This window comes from Pristis pectinata, chromosome 1 (assembly GCF_009764475.1).
Source record: "Pristis pectinata isolate sPriPec2 chromosome 1, sPriPec2.1.pri, whole genome shotgun sequence".
Classification (NCBI taxonomy): domain Eukaryota; kingdom Metazoa; phylum Chordata; class Chondrichthyes; order Rhinopristiformes; family Pristidae; genus Pristis; species Pristis pectinata.
The window spans coordinates 97,004,250-97,020,611 of NC_067405.1; the positions used below are offsets into that span (position 1 = coordinate 97,004,250).

A 16,362-nucleotide genomic window follows, 5' to 3' on the forward strand; every position below is an offset into this window, starting at 1 on the left:
CAATATTTATTTCTTGATTAAACAGATTTTGCACTTTACAGCATACAGGTTGCTTCAAGCATAGGAAGCTTCGTGACTGAATACCACTGAATAAACATAAGTACAGAAAATGATGGCAATACTCAGCAGGTCAGCCAGCATTGACAGAAAGAGAAACGGTTAATATTTCAGGTCAAGGGGTCTTTGTCAGAACTGGAAAAGTGAGAAATAAAGTTGATTTTATGTTGCAGGGAGGATAGGGGAGAGATGGATAGGAGAAAGAGAACATCTCTGATGGAGAGTAACCAGGCTTGCTGTGGGAATAAGCTGTTGATGAAGCCAGATGGTTGACCTGCTGAGTGTTTCCAGCATTTTCTGTTTTTATGTTAGATTTCCAGCATCTGCAGTTCTTTCGAATTTCATTTACAACTGAATGCACATTTGGATTTATTATCTTCAGTCTAAATTTTTCCAATAAAGTAGTCAGATGGAAAGCATAATTATCTGATTATAGGCCTGTAAATTATATGTTATTGCCTATTTAACAGCATTTTTAAAAAAAAATTCTTAGTGGGAGGTAAGAAAACTGCTAAGGGAAAAGGAAGCATTTTTTTCTGGTTATGAACATACAGCAGTACAGCACAATACAGGCCCTACAGCCCACAATGTTGTGCCAACCTTTAAACCTCACCTAAGACTATCTAACCCCTTTCTCCCACATATCCCTCTATTTTAAATTCCTCCATATGCTTATCTAGTAATCTCTTGAATTTGACCAATGTACCTGCCTCCACCACCGCCCCGGGCAGCGCATTCCATGCCCCAACCACTCTCTGGGTAAAATACCTTCCTCTGATATCTCCCTTGAACTTCCCACCCATTACTTTAAAGCCATGCCCTCTTGTATTGAGCATTGGTGCCCTGGGAAAGAAGCGCTGGCTGTCCACTCTATCTATTCCTCTTAATATTTTGTACACCTCTATCATGTCTCTTCTCATCCTCCTCCTCTCCTAAGAGTAAAGCCCTAGCTCCCTTAGTCTCTCCTCATAATGCATACTCTCTAAACCAGGCAGCATCCTGGTAAACCTCCTCTGCACCCTTTCCAATGCTTCCACATCCTTCCTATAATGAGGCGACCAGAACTGGACACAATACTCCAAGTGTGGTCTAACCATACTTTTATAGAGCTGCATCATTATGTCGCGGCTCTTAAACTCGATCCCTCGATTTCTGAAAGCTAACACCCCATAAGTTTTCTTAACTACCCTATCCACCTGTGAGGCAACTTTCAGGGATCTGTGGATATGGACCCCCAGATCCCTCTACTCCTCCACATTACCAAGAATCCTGCCATTAGCTTTGTATTCTGCCTTGAAGTTTGTCCTTCCAAAGCTATGAGAACAATGGTTTTGTTTTGAATGTTTCCCATAGGTAAATTTTTAAAAGAAGCCAACCCTGTATCAAAGTACAGGGGAAGTCCCAGTGTAGAATTTATTCATTGTCTGGGATGGATTGAGCCATTGTTGCTTTTTTTTGCGCTCCTGCATGCTCTCCTTTGTGCTTGGCTCGTTCTCTCTCATTGTTCACTAATTTGGTCTTATTCCATCATCCCAGTTTAAGTAAATTTATAGGTGTCATGGTTTTTGATGGTCAGCACTTGGATAAATATCTTTAGTTCATTATCATTGATTCCTATCGTCTTTTCCCTCAGTAGGTTTCTTACATCATACTGAGGAGGCTTTTTGAAAAAGCTACTAAATTGGCAATTAGCTGTAGTAAAGTCCATGTGGACAACATCTACTGCCCTACCCTTGTCAATCATCTTTGTCACTTCCTCAGAAAAAAAACTCAAATTTGTGAGACAGGAACTCACCCGCACAAAGTCACGCTGACTTTCCCCAATGAGTCCATGCTTTTCCAAATGCGAGTAAATCCTGACAATAAGAATCTTCAATAATTTCCCTACCATTGATGTAAGACTCACTGGCCAATTGCTGACTCCCAACATGAAGAACTCATTAAGGACCTCACCCACTTCCTGTGGTTCTACTCATAAATTCCCTCCTTTGTCCTTGAGTGGATCTACTTTTTCCCAAGCTACCTTCTTGTATAAAATGCCTTGAAACTCTAATTCTACTTGCCAAGGACATTTCATGGCCCCTCACTGAAACTTTGATCACCTGGGAAGGCTCATTCCCCAATATAAAGTCTAGTATGGTCTCATCCCCAATGTAAAGTCTAGTACGGTCTCATCCCTAGTTAGACTATCTATATATTGTTTTAAAAATCCTCCTGGGTAAAGAAACGCCCCACGCCTACCTAACAAATCCTGCCCCATCTAGGCCAATGGCCCTGCTGGACTTCAGTAAAGCATATGAAAAGGTCCCTCATGGTAGGCTGGTCTAGAAGATTTAGTCACATGGGATCCAAGGTGAGTTGGTCAGTTGGATACAAAATTCACTTGGTGATAGAAACAGAGGGTAGTGGTGGATGGCTGTTTCTCTGACTGGAGGTCTATGACTTGTGGTGTTCCAACAAGGGCTTTTTCTTGCACTGTTCTGTTTTTTGTTCTGTTCTCACACTAAAGGTCATGAGGAGACATTTCAGAGGAAGGTTTCAAAGTTTTAAAGCAATAACTGCTACAAGCTGTAAATAGCATTGAATGTGTCTGGTTATTAATATAGTGAGCACAATTATAATTCTATTTTTATCCATTAGACTGGTAAATGAGGGTCAAGAAGTCTGTATAGGATTGTCAGCATGTGCGTGGCCTTGGTTACCGGCAACCAACTAACCCATTGTGTTTGGGATGACAGTGAAGGGAAATAATTTTAAAAAAGCATTATTTCACAAAATACACAAGTTGCTGAGCATTTTTTACATCTAGGGGTGGAATTATCTCCATTTCACCCTTGTCCACCCCCCTGCAGCTATTGACAGATTCTCCCTGAAGTGAGACTGAGGTTATAGGATAAGACTGCTACTCGCTCGTATGTAATAGCTTTGCACAAATGTTCAGTCTTCCAGCTTACAAATAAAAATTGTTAATGTGTGCCAACAATAATTTCTGGGGCACTAAAAAGAGAAATTACTGGAAATTGCAGGTCTGTGGTGTCATTGCCAAAGCATCTGAGTTCGCAAGCTATGACAGCAGAGTGATGTTCAGGTCTGTTGCTATTGGGAATGAGGGCCCTGACATTCCGGGTCCTGAGCTTCATACTGAGGGGTGAAAATTGTCTGCGCCTGAATTCTAGGCTGCGTGCACTACAGCCGCATTGAACTTGTGGTGAGAGGAAGAACTTAAGACCTACAAACTTATAATTAAGTACTTAAGTACCTTCTTTACTGACTGAAGAGTTTCATGATCATGCCTTTCTAGAGTTGTCACTGATCTGTTAAAATTCCCATTCTGACTTTTGGAAGAATTGAAAATCCAAAGAATTGGAAATTGAAATGATAAAATCTAGATTAATTAAATGAAACCAGAGTGCTCCCTTGTTTTCGGAACCTTGCCAGTGTCGTCAGAAAGTTAAAAAGTAAACAAAGTGGGAATGAAGATGAAGAGAATTGAGACAAAAGAAACTTAAGATAGGATTGACAAAGTCTGGTAAGCAGTTTTTAGTCAGAGCAGCTCAAAAGTAAATGATAGTGTTGGTGGATGTGCACTTTTCTGATGTTAGAGCACAGATCCTGAATCACCAGGGCATGCTGCAGCTTTTTTTCATCAAAACCTTTTTGTAAGTGTTAACAGTATAATAGTCCTTTGTAGATGTAATTTGGGATGGTATTGTGGAAAAAAAATATCCTGCTCCATGTATTAACTTCTCTTGGCTTCATCAGCATTACTGCTGTTAAACTACCAAGTTGCTCTTCTTAACTCTTTTTGGGAAGTAGATTCTGAGCAAAGAAAAAAACGTTCAAGAAAGAAAGAAAACTATTCCTGTCACCCAGTTCATGGATTTGGATGTCTTGAAGTGCTTCATGGCTAATATATTACTTTTAAGAAGTGGTAGCTGTTTTATTCTTAATATGGGATAATTGCAATAGCCAACAACATGGTTCCAAAAGGGCAAATTATTAGCCAGGCAGCAGCACAAGAAATAACAGAGAGTTTCTGGAAAAGTCAAAGCAGGTTACGGGACATCATTCAGTCACAGCAGATTCCAAAATTCCTGGCAATGCAGGGTGTAACTCAGTTATTTGTTACTTGCATCTGATTTATGAGAATGGAAAGATGGGATGATCATAAGAAGTACTTTATTTGAACATTGCAAATACCTCAATATTTGATGTAGAATTTACTTATTTATACAATGTACACAATGGGTTTTCTCTGGACAGTTGCACCTTTTCGCTAACTTCATAATTAGATGGAATTATCTGCATTCTTTTGAATGTTTTCTCTATGACCAGCAAAAATGTCAAGAAAACATAGTGGAAGAATGGATTATTGCCTTTTACATTGCCCCAGTGCTCTCCTATTTGCAGAATAAATGTTTATTAAAGAAATAATAAAATGGCAGTTCATTCAGACATCAATAAAATGATTCATATGAGTGCTTGAACTGGTCTATTAATTTTGCTAATATAGAACCAATGATCCCATTGATGGTTACTAGCAACAGTACTTCCATTTGACAGCTTTACATTTCTCCAATGGAACTGCTTGACAGGCCTTTGCCTTACTCTGATGACTTCATTTATGATGACCATAAATGCAGACCTCCTTTAATTCATTCAACAGCAAGATGCATAGATTATAAAATCATCAGGCACGTTTGCCTTGATGTTGGATTTGTGTGCCATGTTATTCAATTTCAATGGAAAATAAAAGGCAATGGAAAATTGTGGTCATATTGCACATGGCACAAAATCTACAATTTTCTTTTCAGATCCTCTGTGAATCTGAGATGCAAGTGCATGAAAGCCCAGACACGCAGTTAGATCCAAAGATCACTCATGTGGAAGCAGACCTTCACAACCCTTGTGAGACCTGTGACAGCATTAGCTAAAGATCAGAATTCTTTCACAAATCTGCCAGTTTTTCAAGCCAAGTGTTTCTGTGCTGCTTTCAGTTCCTCTTCAACAAAGTTTTTAGATTTGCTTTATTGTAAGCTTCTCACTGCATTTTAAGCTTTTGCTCTTTACTTACTTTGCCTGGTGCTCTGCCTGAATGTTTGTAGCTTGGGCATTGCTCTGTGCAGTGCCTGGATGGATTTTCAGGGGGTTGAATCGGAGTTGCTTGATCTACTCCACTTGGGTGGTTCTTGGTGACTGAGCTCATTTATCTCCAGGATTATCTCCAGTCAAGAGAATTCATTTTATTAATCCTGAGGATAATATGTGACACCGAGTTGGGCCGTGGAACTTGAATAAAGGGCAAAGAGCCCGCTGATGGGTCCCATCAACAAATGGATATTTCATATCAGGGTCACTACTTGGTTCTGTTCCTGCTCCAGCACTTGCAATCTCAAAAGCCCTGCAGGCAAAATGTTCATTGATGGGGTGCACTTTTGGGTTGTTGCATCCATGTCCATCAGTTGCTTCAAGGTGGTTGAATGTACTCTGACTGCTGTTGCTCTTCTCTGTGGCTGAGAGTTCAGAAAAGACCCATCATGGCATTGGCTGAATTGTCCGTTTGCAGGGAACTCCTTTAGTAGTGCCCTTGTACTTCCATTGGATCCATCTAGAAGAAATTTCAAATCACCACTGGTACATTGTCCACTCAAACAACCTTTTCCTGGCTCAGCTGGTGATCAAACCCAGCATTTGGAAAGTTTCAAAATGATTAAAAATCAATTTAACACTTGGAAAGAAACAATAAACTAGAACTATAAAAACTTTTTAAAAGAAAACACATTTATCTCAGCACTCCTTGCAACTTTTCCCTAGACCCTTCACTTTAACAATGTAATTTGCCTTAATCACATAATATATGACAAGATACATTCCCTGCAGTATAATTGAAAATTATTTTGCTAATTTAAGATTAAGCTGCATTCACTTTGGATGTCTGTTTATCATGGTAATGATGATTTTCTCATGTTCCATGATGTGCCACCTTCATATGTTTGAGATTATTGAAAAACAGTGTGATGAAACGTTCTTCAAACTTGGTGTTTATTAATTAACCCAGTTTGAAACTTTGGGGGTTTGAAGAACAGATGTAGATTAATTAATTTGTAGCGGCTGCTACCGCGATGCGAAAGTAAGACACTAGTCGATGAGTTGCAGAACAAAACTGATTTATTTTCCCGCCTCGCGTGGGCCTTTTAAGAGGAACGGTTCCCGCCCACTGAAAACAAAAATGGCATATGCGCTACGTCATCAAACTTTTCCCGCGCACGGGTTCTCCCCGTCGCTTGGGGAAGACAAAGGCCCAGCACCATCTTGGGCCTGGCCACTCTGACGACGCGCGACCCGACTGCCGAGCCGGTTCGCTTGCTCGGACGGTGAGTCACTACAAATTTGCAGATTATTCGCATTCTTCTTGGAAGTAAAAATTAATTTGCTTCCCTTCCCATATAATTGTGAATTTTAAACACTATTGTTGCTTATTTTATTTTTACATTGTTTTGTCACAAGAAAAATGATGAAATGATTTTTCCGCTGCTATCGTGCCTGGTATTGGTCGACCGGCCAATGCATCATCATGGACCGCCACGGGGTAGCTTCTCTCTGAGTCTCCCTGATTAGCCGATGCCAAGGTCGGTGGGGTGTAAAGGTCATCCTCTCTTGATGAAGTGTCCGTTGGTTCATCAGCAGGGGACTCTTCTGTGGCTTTGCTGGGTTCTCTGATGGTTCGCTGGCGTACGTGATCCAAATGTTGCCTGACAATTCATTGGTCTGTCAGTTCAAGTTCTTCAACTTGACTATTACAATGTCGAACGATGGCTGTTGCCAGTTTTCTTCGTGTGTGAGTCAAGTGTAGGCTTTGTCTTCAGCACCAAACATTCACGGCATAGTGTGGGTATCGTAGTTTTGTTTCATGGCCTCTTGTTTGCTGCAAATTCATCCCTGCATGGCCAGCTGTAGGAGTTCGGATCTGGTGTGTAAAGTGCATTTAAACATTAATTCAGCGGGGAGGAACCCGTTAGTCCGTTTGGGGTGATTTGGTAATGGAAAAGGAAATGGCTTAATTTTGTCATCAAGTCACCCTGTGTTTGCTTGGAAAGGCCTCTTTTCACTGTTTGCACTGCTCGCTCAGCCAGGCCATTTGAAGCTGTGTGATACGGAGCTGTTGTCATGTGCCTAATACCATTCTTCTCTACAAACTCCTTTAAACTCTGCACTTGTGAAAGCCGGGCTGTTGTCAGAGACGATCATTTCCGCAATACCAAATGTCGCAAAGACCAAATATAGTTTAGTCGTAGTAGTTGTTGAGGAACACAATGTACAAGTAGGGAACGCCTCTATCCACTTCAAATGGGCATCCACAATAACCAGAAACGTGTCCCCAGAACAGTACAAAATAGTCGATTTGAATGCGCTTCCACGGAGAATCGGGCCAGGCCCATGGTTTGAGGGGGCTCTTTGGTAATGCTTTTTGTGTCTTCTGACAGATAGAGCAGATGGGCGCCATATTCTCAACATCGTTGTCAATTTTCAGCCACCACACACAGCTTCTTGCAAGTGCCTTCATTCTACCCACACCAGGGTGAGTGTCCTGCAGATCGCGGAGTATGTGCTTGTGGCCTTGAGGGGGAACCACTACTCGACTGCCCCGTAATATGCAGCCATCCTGTAGGCTCAGTTCATGTTGGCGATTTGTAAATAGTTGAAATTCGGGTGAAGGGGTGGCGGGCCAACCAACCTGTAGTGCTCTTTTACCTGTGATAGAAGTGGATCACAGGCTGTCCACTGCCTAATGAGGTGACTTTTGATTGGTGTTTCATCTCGACTTTGTAACAGGTGAACAACCTCGAACGGAGGGGTGCCAGATGCTGTGCCCTCAACAATTGGTAATCTGCTTTAGGCGTCGGCAACGACATTTTTGTTTCCAAGGGTATACTTCATTGTGTAGGAGTAAGCGGATAAGGTCAATGCCCATTGTTGCATTCTCAGTGAGGACATTTGTTGGATACCTCATGTCTCCCCCATTAAGCCTAACAGAGGCTTATGATCTGTGTGGATTTCAAGAGGCCACCTGAATATGTATAAGTGGAACCACTTGATGCCAAACATAATAGCTAGGGCTTCTCGGTCGAGCTGTGAATAATTTGTCACTGCCTGAGACATTGTCTTTGAAGTGAAAGCAATAGGCACCTCTGTTCCACAAGGCATGCGATGTAGGAGGGCAGCCCCGACACCATATGGTGAGGTGTCACATTTCATGACTTTAGGTTTCTTGGGATCGTAATGCACCAAAACACAGACGAAGAACTGAGAACGGTTTTTATTTGTTCAAATGCTTGTTGCTCAATTCTTGACCATTCCCAGTGTTGGTCCTCCTGGAGTAGTCGGTATTAGGGCTATAACACTGTAGCTGATTGACTTAGAAAACCAGTTGTAATCCGTGACTAGTCCCAAGAATGAGCGTAACTGCGTCATGTTTCATGGACGTGGAGCCTCTTTTAAGGGTTTGATTTTGTGCTCCTGCAGCTGGAGACCGGTTTTGTTGACTTTGAAGCCCAGGTAATCAACTGAGTTGGCCAAAACCGAGCATTTCTCCTTCTTTAGGGTAAAGCTGGCTTCCTCCAAACAGCAAGTACTCTGTCTAGTGTTGCAAGATGATGGGACTCTGATACTGGTTACTAAAATATCATCAAGATGAGCACAGACGTGAGGAATATCCTTCACTAAATTATCCCAGGTGTAGAACTCGCTCCAAATAGCAGCCACTTATACAGAAACAGGCCTCTGTGTGTATTGGTTGTTGTAACTGATTGTAGGTGTGTTTCAGGTCTAGCGTTGACAACTGTTGGCCTCCTGACAGGGATGCATACAGGTCCGCGATCCATGGCAGTGGATACACGTTCAGTTTTGTCGCGGGGTTTGCGGTCAGTTTGTAGTCGCCGCAGATTCGCACTGATGCATTGGACTTGAGGACGGGTTCGGTCGGAGCTGCCCACTCTGAGTACTGCATTGGCTCTATCACATCCGCTCTCTGTAGGCTGTCAAGTTCTTCTTCTACCTATGGGGCCACAGCATAGGGCACCGGGCGGGCCTTGTAAAACTTCGGCTGGCAGTCCTCCTTAAATTTGAACTTGACCACGGTATTGACCCGAAGCCTTCGCTTGGAATGCATGCTGGTGCTTTTGTAGTATTCAGTGCAGAGCTTCCCCTGATACAATAGATGTAGGATAGCACTGATGGAATATTTTTAATCCATTTAATCAATCCGTTGGCCTCCCCCGACAACATGCACCAGTAGTGGAACAGGTATCCATGGTGAACCACTTCTGCCGTGAATACGCCACGTATGTCGACACTGTCTCTGGTGTCGCTGTGAAACACCGAGCTTGGAGGTTTCTAGTTCTGGAATCCGGCATAAAGATGATTCGCATACCAAGGTGACGGCTGACCTGGTATCCAGCTCAGATTTCATGGGCTGGTTGTCCACTGTGAGCATAACCAAGTGCAGAGGCTAGTTCTGGTTGCCCAGTTCATGGGTTTGGAAGATGGTGTCTACTTCTTCGCAGCGGCTGTCTCCTTGTGTAGAGTTGATGGTTGAATTCTGTTGCTTTCCCGTGGTGCGTTGCTTTGCGAAGCACAACTTCTTGAGGTGCCCTGCCTTCTGACAGAACCGGCAGACAGTCCTTGGATGCTTGCAGTCGGACCACTGGACATGACTTTCACCACAGCGATGGCATCTCTGTGAAGGCTGACGTGACTTTGACTGGGAGCTGCAGGTCGGCAACCGCTGGCAAACATTGATGTTTTCAGGATGGGGCTCTCGCTCCATTACTGCCTGAATAAGTGGTGCTGGGGTTGGTTGAATCTGTGTAAGGTCTCTCTTGACTGTCTCCCTGTGACGAGCTGTGGAGCATGCTTTGTCCCAGGACAGGTTGTGCTTTTCGGACAGGAGGTTCTCATGTGTCTTCTCATCATAGACTCCGATAATCAACGCCTTGATAAGCATTGCTTCTTCGAATTTGTTCATAGGGATATCTTTGTACTTGCGTTCCTGCACAGCCAGAGTAATCTTGTGCTGAAATCATCTACGTTCTCATCAGGGATCTGCTGCAGCTGCGAGAATCTGAAGCGTGCCATAAAGACATTGTCCTGCGTCCCCCAAACGTTGTCTAAAGCCTTAAACGCACTGGTCAATTCAGCTTTGTTCTGTAAGTGCAGAGTGTCGAAGTATTTCTGTCCGGGTTCTCCCAAGGGCATGTGAAGCAGCTTGAGTTTCATTGCTTCCTCCAGTTCCGCCATTGGTGTTAAAATTGGCGGAAGTTCGGTGTAGTCCTGGAAGGTTTTCCAACATTGCAGCCAGGTTTCCGGTGTTGCTTTTACCATAGTTAACCCAAAGTGGATTGGGTGCTTGAAGTAGAAGGACCATTCTTGTTTTGATCCTCGTTGTCAATTGTTATGTATGCACAGAGTAAGAAAGACAATAGGCAGTGGAGTAAATGTTTTTACTGAGTCATGTTAACCAAACTAAAGAAACTAAGCAACTTACAGTTGTAGATCATCAAGAAGGCTGATGGAGACCAAAAAGCACGCAAGTCCCTGAAGTTTTGTGCCAAAAGTAACGTTCCTCACGTAGGAGAGCATCACTGCTCTGCGGAGTGATCGACTGGCAGGTGTGCGCATGCGCACAGGCGCGTGAATGTGTACTTGCCACGTTCTCGCAATCGATCCTCTGAGCGATCGACCAACAGGCATGCGCATGCGTGTTCGCCACGTTCCTCGTACGGTTCAGGGTACACAGATGCAAAGTGATGGGCAAAAGGTAGAAGAGGAAATATGAGGAAAGTTTTGTTCATGTGGAGTTATGCTCAGGAATTTACTGCCAGTAAAGTTGAAGGAAGCAGAGCTTTCAAAGGGGAAAATGATTTGCAGAGCTACAGGGAAAACAGCTGGGGAATGAGACTGAATCAATTGCTCTACAAAGAGTCAGTGTAGTCTCAATGAGATGAATGGCTGCTTCCTGAACTACAACAATTGTATCATGAGATTCTGAGATGTGCAAAATTCTGCTGTGTTTTATCAAGCCCACAAAAATACTGAAACAGATCTTAAGCAGAGGGTTAAAAGATTGTGTGTTGGTGAAGGTAGAACTCTCCCTGGGCTACAGGCCAGTGTCTGAGGTATTTATCTTCCCCACGACATGACCTTCCTATTCTAATTCCACCGTCCTCTTAGTTGTTATCCATCTCCCAACATACCAACCATTTGCCTGATTTCTCCACCCTCCATGGCCCCTTTAATTTTCCATCACCTCTACTTGTGAAACCCCATCCCACCTTGCTGCTCATGTGCTATTTCCAAACCCTCCATCCTCTGCCGAAGCTCTTATCCCTCACAATCATTTGGAAGACCATATTCCTGATATCTGCCCTCAATTCTCCCAGACGTCAACTTGACCCACCCCCAGCCCACATTCAGTACTCTCTCTCTCTCTGACCAGCCTGCCTGACTCATCCCCCCCATCAACGCCATTCAGCATCATCCTGCCTCCAAATTTACACACACCACACAGTCTCCCACGACTTCAATCATACCAAGCAATCCTCTCTGCAAGTCCTCTCAACCTTTGCCTGCACCAAACATCTGCTCCACACCCCCCCCCACCCCACCAATCATCTACTTTATTTCTTCTTCCCTTGACCAATCAGCCACATGACCTGTAGCTAAGTGGTGCTGGCAAATCCAAAATTGATGTCAGTGAGTAAGTGCCCCTTGATAGCACTCTTGATGACATCTTCCATCACTTTGCTGATGATTGAGAGGAGACTGATTGAGCAGTAATAAACCGGATTGGAGTTCTGCGTTTTAAAAGGCTGATCTTCCACTTTTCACAGTCAGGGTTTGATAATCTTTTAGAATGGTATTCAACTATAAATTACCTCTGTATACTAAGTCCAAGTTAAAAGTATAGTTTCAATTCAGCTTTATCATCCCAGTTCAAATGTAATGCATTCTCTCTCATTCCAACTGCTACTTTTGCCGATGTGTCGTCTTCACAGCTCGTCAGTCTATAGATGAATGTTTTCTGCAGTGTTTGTCTGGAATAGTTTTTAATTTCCACTATGAATTAACCACATGAACTCCTTTTGGATCTTTCAGGCTAGGTAAAGAGGTCTGGCCCTTTTCCATACAACAGTGTCTAGGCTTTCAGTGAAATTGCTTTCCTATGTGGACTATTATCTGCAAGTCATATAATTAATCCAATTAAGTGTTCTTTTTCTTCTCTTTCTGCAGAGTATCGAAATGAGAGGCTTTTAATAAGAGAATTTGCTGGTTGTCAAATCAAGGGGAAGCTTTATTTGGGGGAGAAAAAAAGAGTGCTACAAGAAATTCTAGGAGCTAATCTGATTGCTGGCACAATGCTTTGAGGGAGAGGAAGACAGAAACTCATTCATCTCGGCACAGATCCCATAAGCATGCTAGCTCCTGACCTGTGAACGGCTGCTGTGGAGTACAGAGAGAGCTGACCAGCTGAAGATGCGACCATGGACCAGCTCCTGGCGATGGATTATGTTGATCCTTCTTGCCTGGGGGACTTTGTTGTTCTATATAGGCGGGCATTTAGTCAGAGACAGCGACCAACCAGATCGCTCCAGCAGAGAACTATCCAAGATACTGGCAAAACTTGAACGTTTGAAGCAACAAAATGAAGATCTTCGGAGGATGGCAGAGTCTCTGAGGTGGGTAGATGGGGGGTGCGGTCTGGCTTCAGTGAAGACTTGCAAGGGGAATTTTGCATACATTTTGGTAAATAAGTCAGGCAAGAGACTGCAATGGGGATGCATTTAACGATTAATAGTGCTAACTATTGTTTTGCAGAAATTTTCATCATCGCTTGTTAGTGAGGAAAGGGATGTTCTTGAAATACCCAAGTGAGAGCAGGAATTAATTTATGCCTCTTAAAATATAAGTATTCCATAGATATATTTATAATGCTTTAAACTGTGCCTAGGATGCTTAATATAGAGATGCTGCGTGTCTAAGTGCAACTGCTTTATTTTGTGGTTCTAAATATACTGTGTTGTGCAGTGAGTTTGATGATGCATTCCATTATTTAAGAAGTCAGGAGGGGGAGAAAACAAGTAATTGCAGAGCTGATGGTTTAGCATTGCTTGCGGGGATGTTACTGGAATCTGTCATAAGGCATAGTATGATTGTGCATTTGACAAGGGCAAGGCTGCACAGACAATTGGCATGGACTTGCAAAGGATAGGTTGTGTCTGAGTAATGTGGATGTTTTTGTATGAGACCCAGCATGTTGGCTGCGGGGGCTACATTTCCACCCCCCCACCCCTTGCCTTGGTGTATGAATGTTGGCCACAGGGGTTTTCTTGTGGCTCCTGGCATAGTTCTGGATCAGAAATGATCAAAAATGAAAACTTGTGGAACAGGAGGCAGGTTAGGTTGAATGATAGGAGACGGAGTACCGGGAAAAGGAACATCCTCGTTTTAGAATTAATAAGCAGATTTCCTCGGGGCGCAGCAGTGGAATCTCAGCTCTTTACCACATTTATTAATGATTTGAAGAAAGAGTGATGTACGCAGGAGGTGCAGAATGTTCTGGCTCAAAGCAGGAAGTTTTAAATAAATACCACCAGATTGTATCAGCAAAGTAGTGGCAGATGGAATCAGTGTGTGAACGTTTGAGGTCATTCACTTTGGATCATGAAAGTGTAATTGGAGTATTTTCTTAACAGTGATGGATGAGGTAGAGTAGGGCAGCAAAGGGTATAAGATGTCCATGTGGACAAATCATTAAAACCAAGTGGAGTGGGCCAAAAAAGTTATCCAAAAGCTGTCAAATGAAATATCACTCTTTATTTCAAATAGTTTGGAATATAAGGTCTGAAAGTAATGCTTCATTTGTGTGGAGCTTGGTCAGATCCCAGTATAGAACTGTGTTCAGCACAGAGCAGTACAATTGAAACAAAATTGTGTTCTTGGAGGGGTGGAGGTGAAGATTTACCAATGACACAGAGATGTCAAGGGTTGAATTGTGCAAACTTGTTGAATATTGAAAGATAAATCAGGTGGACATCTTTGAAATAAGAGAGGTTTAACAGTTCATCTGCAGAGCATCTGTTTCCTCTTGTGTGGCCAATTCAGAATATCAAGCTCAGCCTGTTGGAAGTAAAATCAGGAAGCATTTATTTTCAAGCAAAGGACAGTGGAAATGTGGAATTTTATAGCCTGGAAAGGTGCAGCTGCTCAGTCAATTGAAAATCCAGGCTTTCATTACATGAGCAAGTCAAGGATTTGGGAGCAGGCACACTAAATGTAATTGAGGTGCTGATCAACTCTGATCTCTCTCATGGGGTTGAGTGACTTGTTCCTATTCCTGTTGTGTATAAAATGCTTTGCCTAAAAGATGGTGACATGAAATGTGAACTGTTCAGTCATAATGTAACCATTGATAAAGGAGTAATACACAAAATGACTTTAGTTTCTTTACTTTTGCAAGCATCTTTCAATCCTTGGTAATAGATGATAACAACTTGCTCAGCATCTCAGTTGATTTAGGAAGGAAATAATTGGGCTTCCTTGGACAAGTGGACAGGAATCTGTTACAGCTTGCAAAATATTGTCTGAATGAAAGAAGGATACCCGATCTGCGAGTCAGTTGATGTTAACTATTCCAAAAGGAGCACTTATTATTTCACGTAATTAGTGATGCATTTGATGAAGTAAATACCTTTACATGAGTTCAAAGGGATTTCTGAGGCCTGGTCTGGTACTTAATGAATTGCATTGTGTGAGTGTTCTCTCCAGTTTCAACAGACAAAAGGCCATTGAAGACTCCTAAATTCCTTTGAGTTAAACAGGCTTTGACTGAGGAGTCTCTTCCTTCGAGAAACCAGGAGGACATGATTAGTCCGCACCTAATCAACTGTGTGTTGAAAGCCATTCGATCGCTTTTCTTTCTTGGCCTCAGTAGCCACCTCAGAACTTGAAGAAATGGAGTGGAAGGCAGTCATCCTCAACTCTGAAGAACTGCCCAAGACAAAGGAGATTTCATGTACAACATTGCAAACCCCTGCTATTTTTCTATGAAACCTGCCTTGTTCCTTCTGGGAAAGGAAGGCTCAAGTTATATTTTATACTCTCGTGCTGTTTGTTCAGCAACTAAGTACTCTTTATTGCCATCAAATTAACTTTCTCACTGGCCAAGCTATTATTTAAACCTAGAAGGACAGAATGAAGAAAAGATTGCAGTATGAGTGATGAACAAATCCAACTTGCATTCAAGGTGCAAGTCAGCAGCATGATAGACGATACTCCATGCCAAATAAATAGGGCCACAAGGGCCATGAGAAACTTGATGCCATCCAGAAGCAAACAGTTTACTTGATCAATCGCCCACCCAGTCAACTGACCAGCGTTTAGCTGACTAAGCAGCAGCAAGTCTGGAACTTGTACACATGCACTGTCAATTGCAGAAGTGTTGGACGTGCAGATAGATTCGGAAGGCCCAGAAACTGCCCTAAATTTGCTGACAGCCAGCAAACCCTGCCATCAAACTTGATGAATATAAAAACTGAGAGGGATTTCCTTTTAATTTGTTTTATTTTCTCTAAGAATTAGTGAAAAATACCAATAATGTTAACTAAAAACATCTAAACACGTCAACAGTTAAAAACATTAAAGCTGAAGTAAATACTTTTTTAAAAAGTAACTTGCTTCCATTTTGCCTCTTCATCCAAAGTCCTACAATTCCCACTGAAATCAATGGTGGTCTTGGATCCTGCAGATCTGAGAGACAATTGTCCAGTGCAATGCTGGGGAACTTCAGTGGGACTGGGCTTCAAAGTTGGTGTCCACAGTGAGCTGACGGATCCTGCCTTTCCAAATCTATCTGCATATCCAACACTTCGGCAATTGACAGTGCATGTGTACAAGTCCCAGACTTGCTGAGAATGAACTGCATAAAAGAACATCTAATCCATTTGAAAGAGGGATTTTCCATCTCTGAAATGAAGCACAATTGTTTGTTTCATCTCCATTGTTTAAATGGCTTGGTGCCAGGAGGAAAAAAAAAGTGGGAACTATCAGTGGGTTTGAGCACATTTTCAGTCTTCCACGTTCCCACTCGTCGTTCAAAGCAATGTTCTTCACCAGGCTTGGACTTTGTTGATGTGCTGGAGCTGGTAAAACAAAGGCTTCCTCAAGTGACTGTTTGCAGATTAACAAGGAGTTAAATTTTCAGCTCTGAGGGCATTGCCATAGGATCTCTTATCGTAGTGCCTATGGGTT

The 16,362-nt window shown here is 42.6% G+C and overlaps 1 protein-coding gene across 2 annotated transcripts in view; it reads left to right on the forward strand.

Annotated features, from left to right (window-relative positions):
* LOC127573061 (alpha-(1,6)-fucosyltransferase) overlaps positions 1-16,362 on the forward strand; it is a 592,121-nt gene that overhangs the window by 405,158 nt on the left and 170,601 nt on the right. The window contains exons 4-5 of one of the 2 annotated variants that reach the window (XM_052020871.1): positions 7,542-7,636; positions 12,346-12,791. In XM_052020871.1, the coding sequence (XP_051876831.1) occupies positions 12,589-12,791 (203 nt within the window). In that variant the 5' untranslated portion in view covers positions 7,542-7,636; positions 12,346-12,588. The remainder of the gene's footprint in view (positions 1-7,541; positions 7,637-12,345; positions 12,792-16,362) is intronic. The other variant, XM_052020880.1, reaches the window with a different exon arrangement.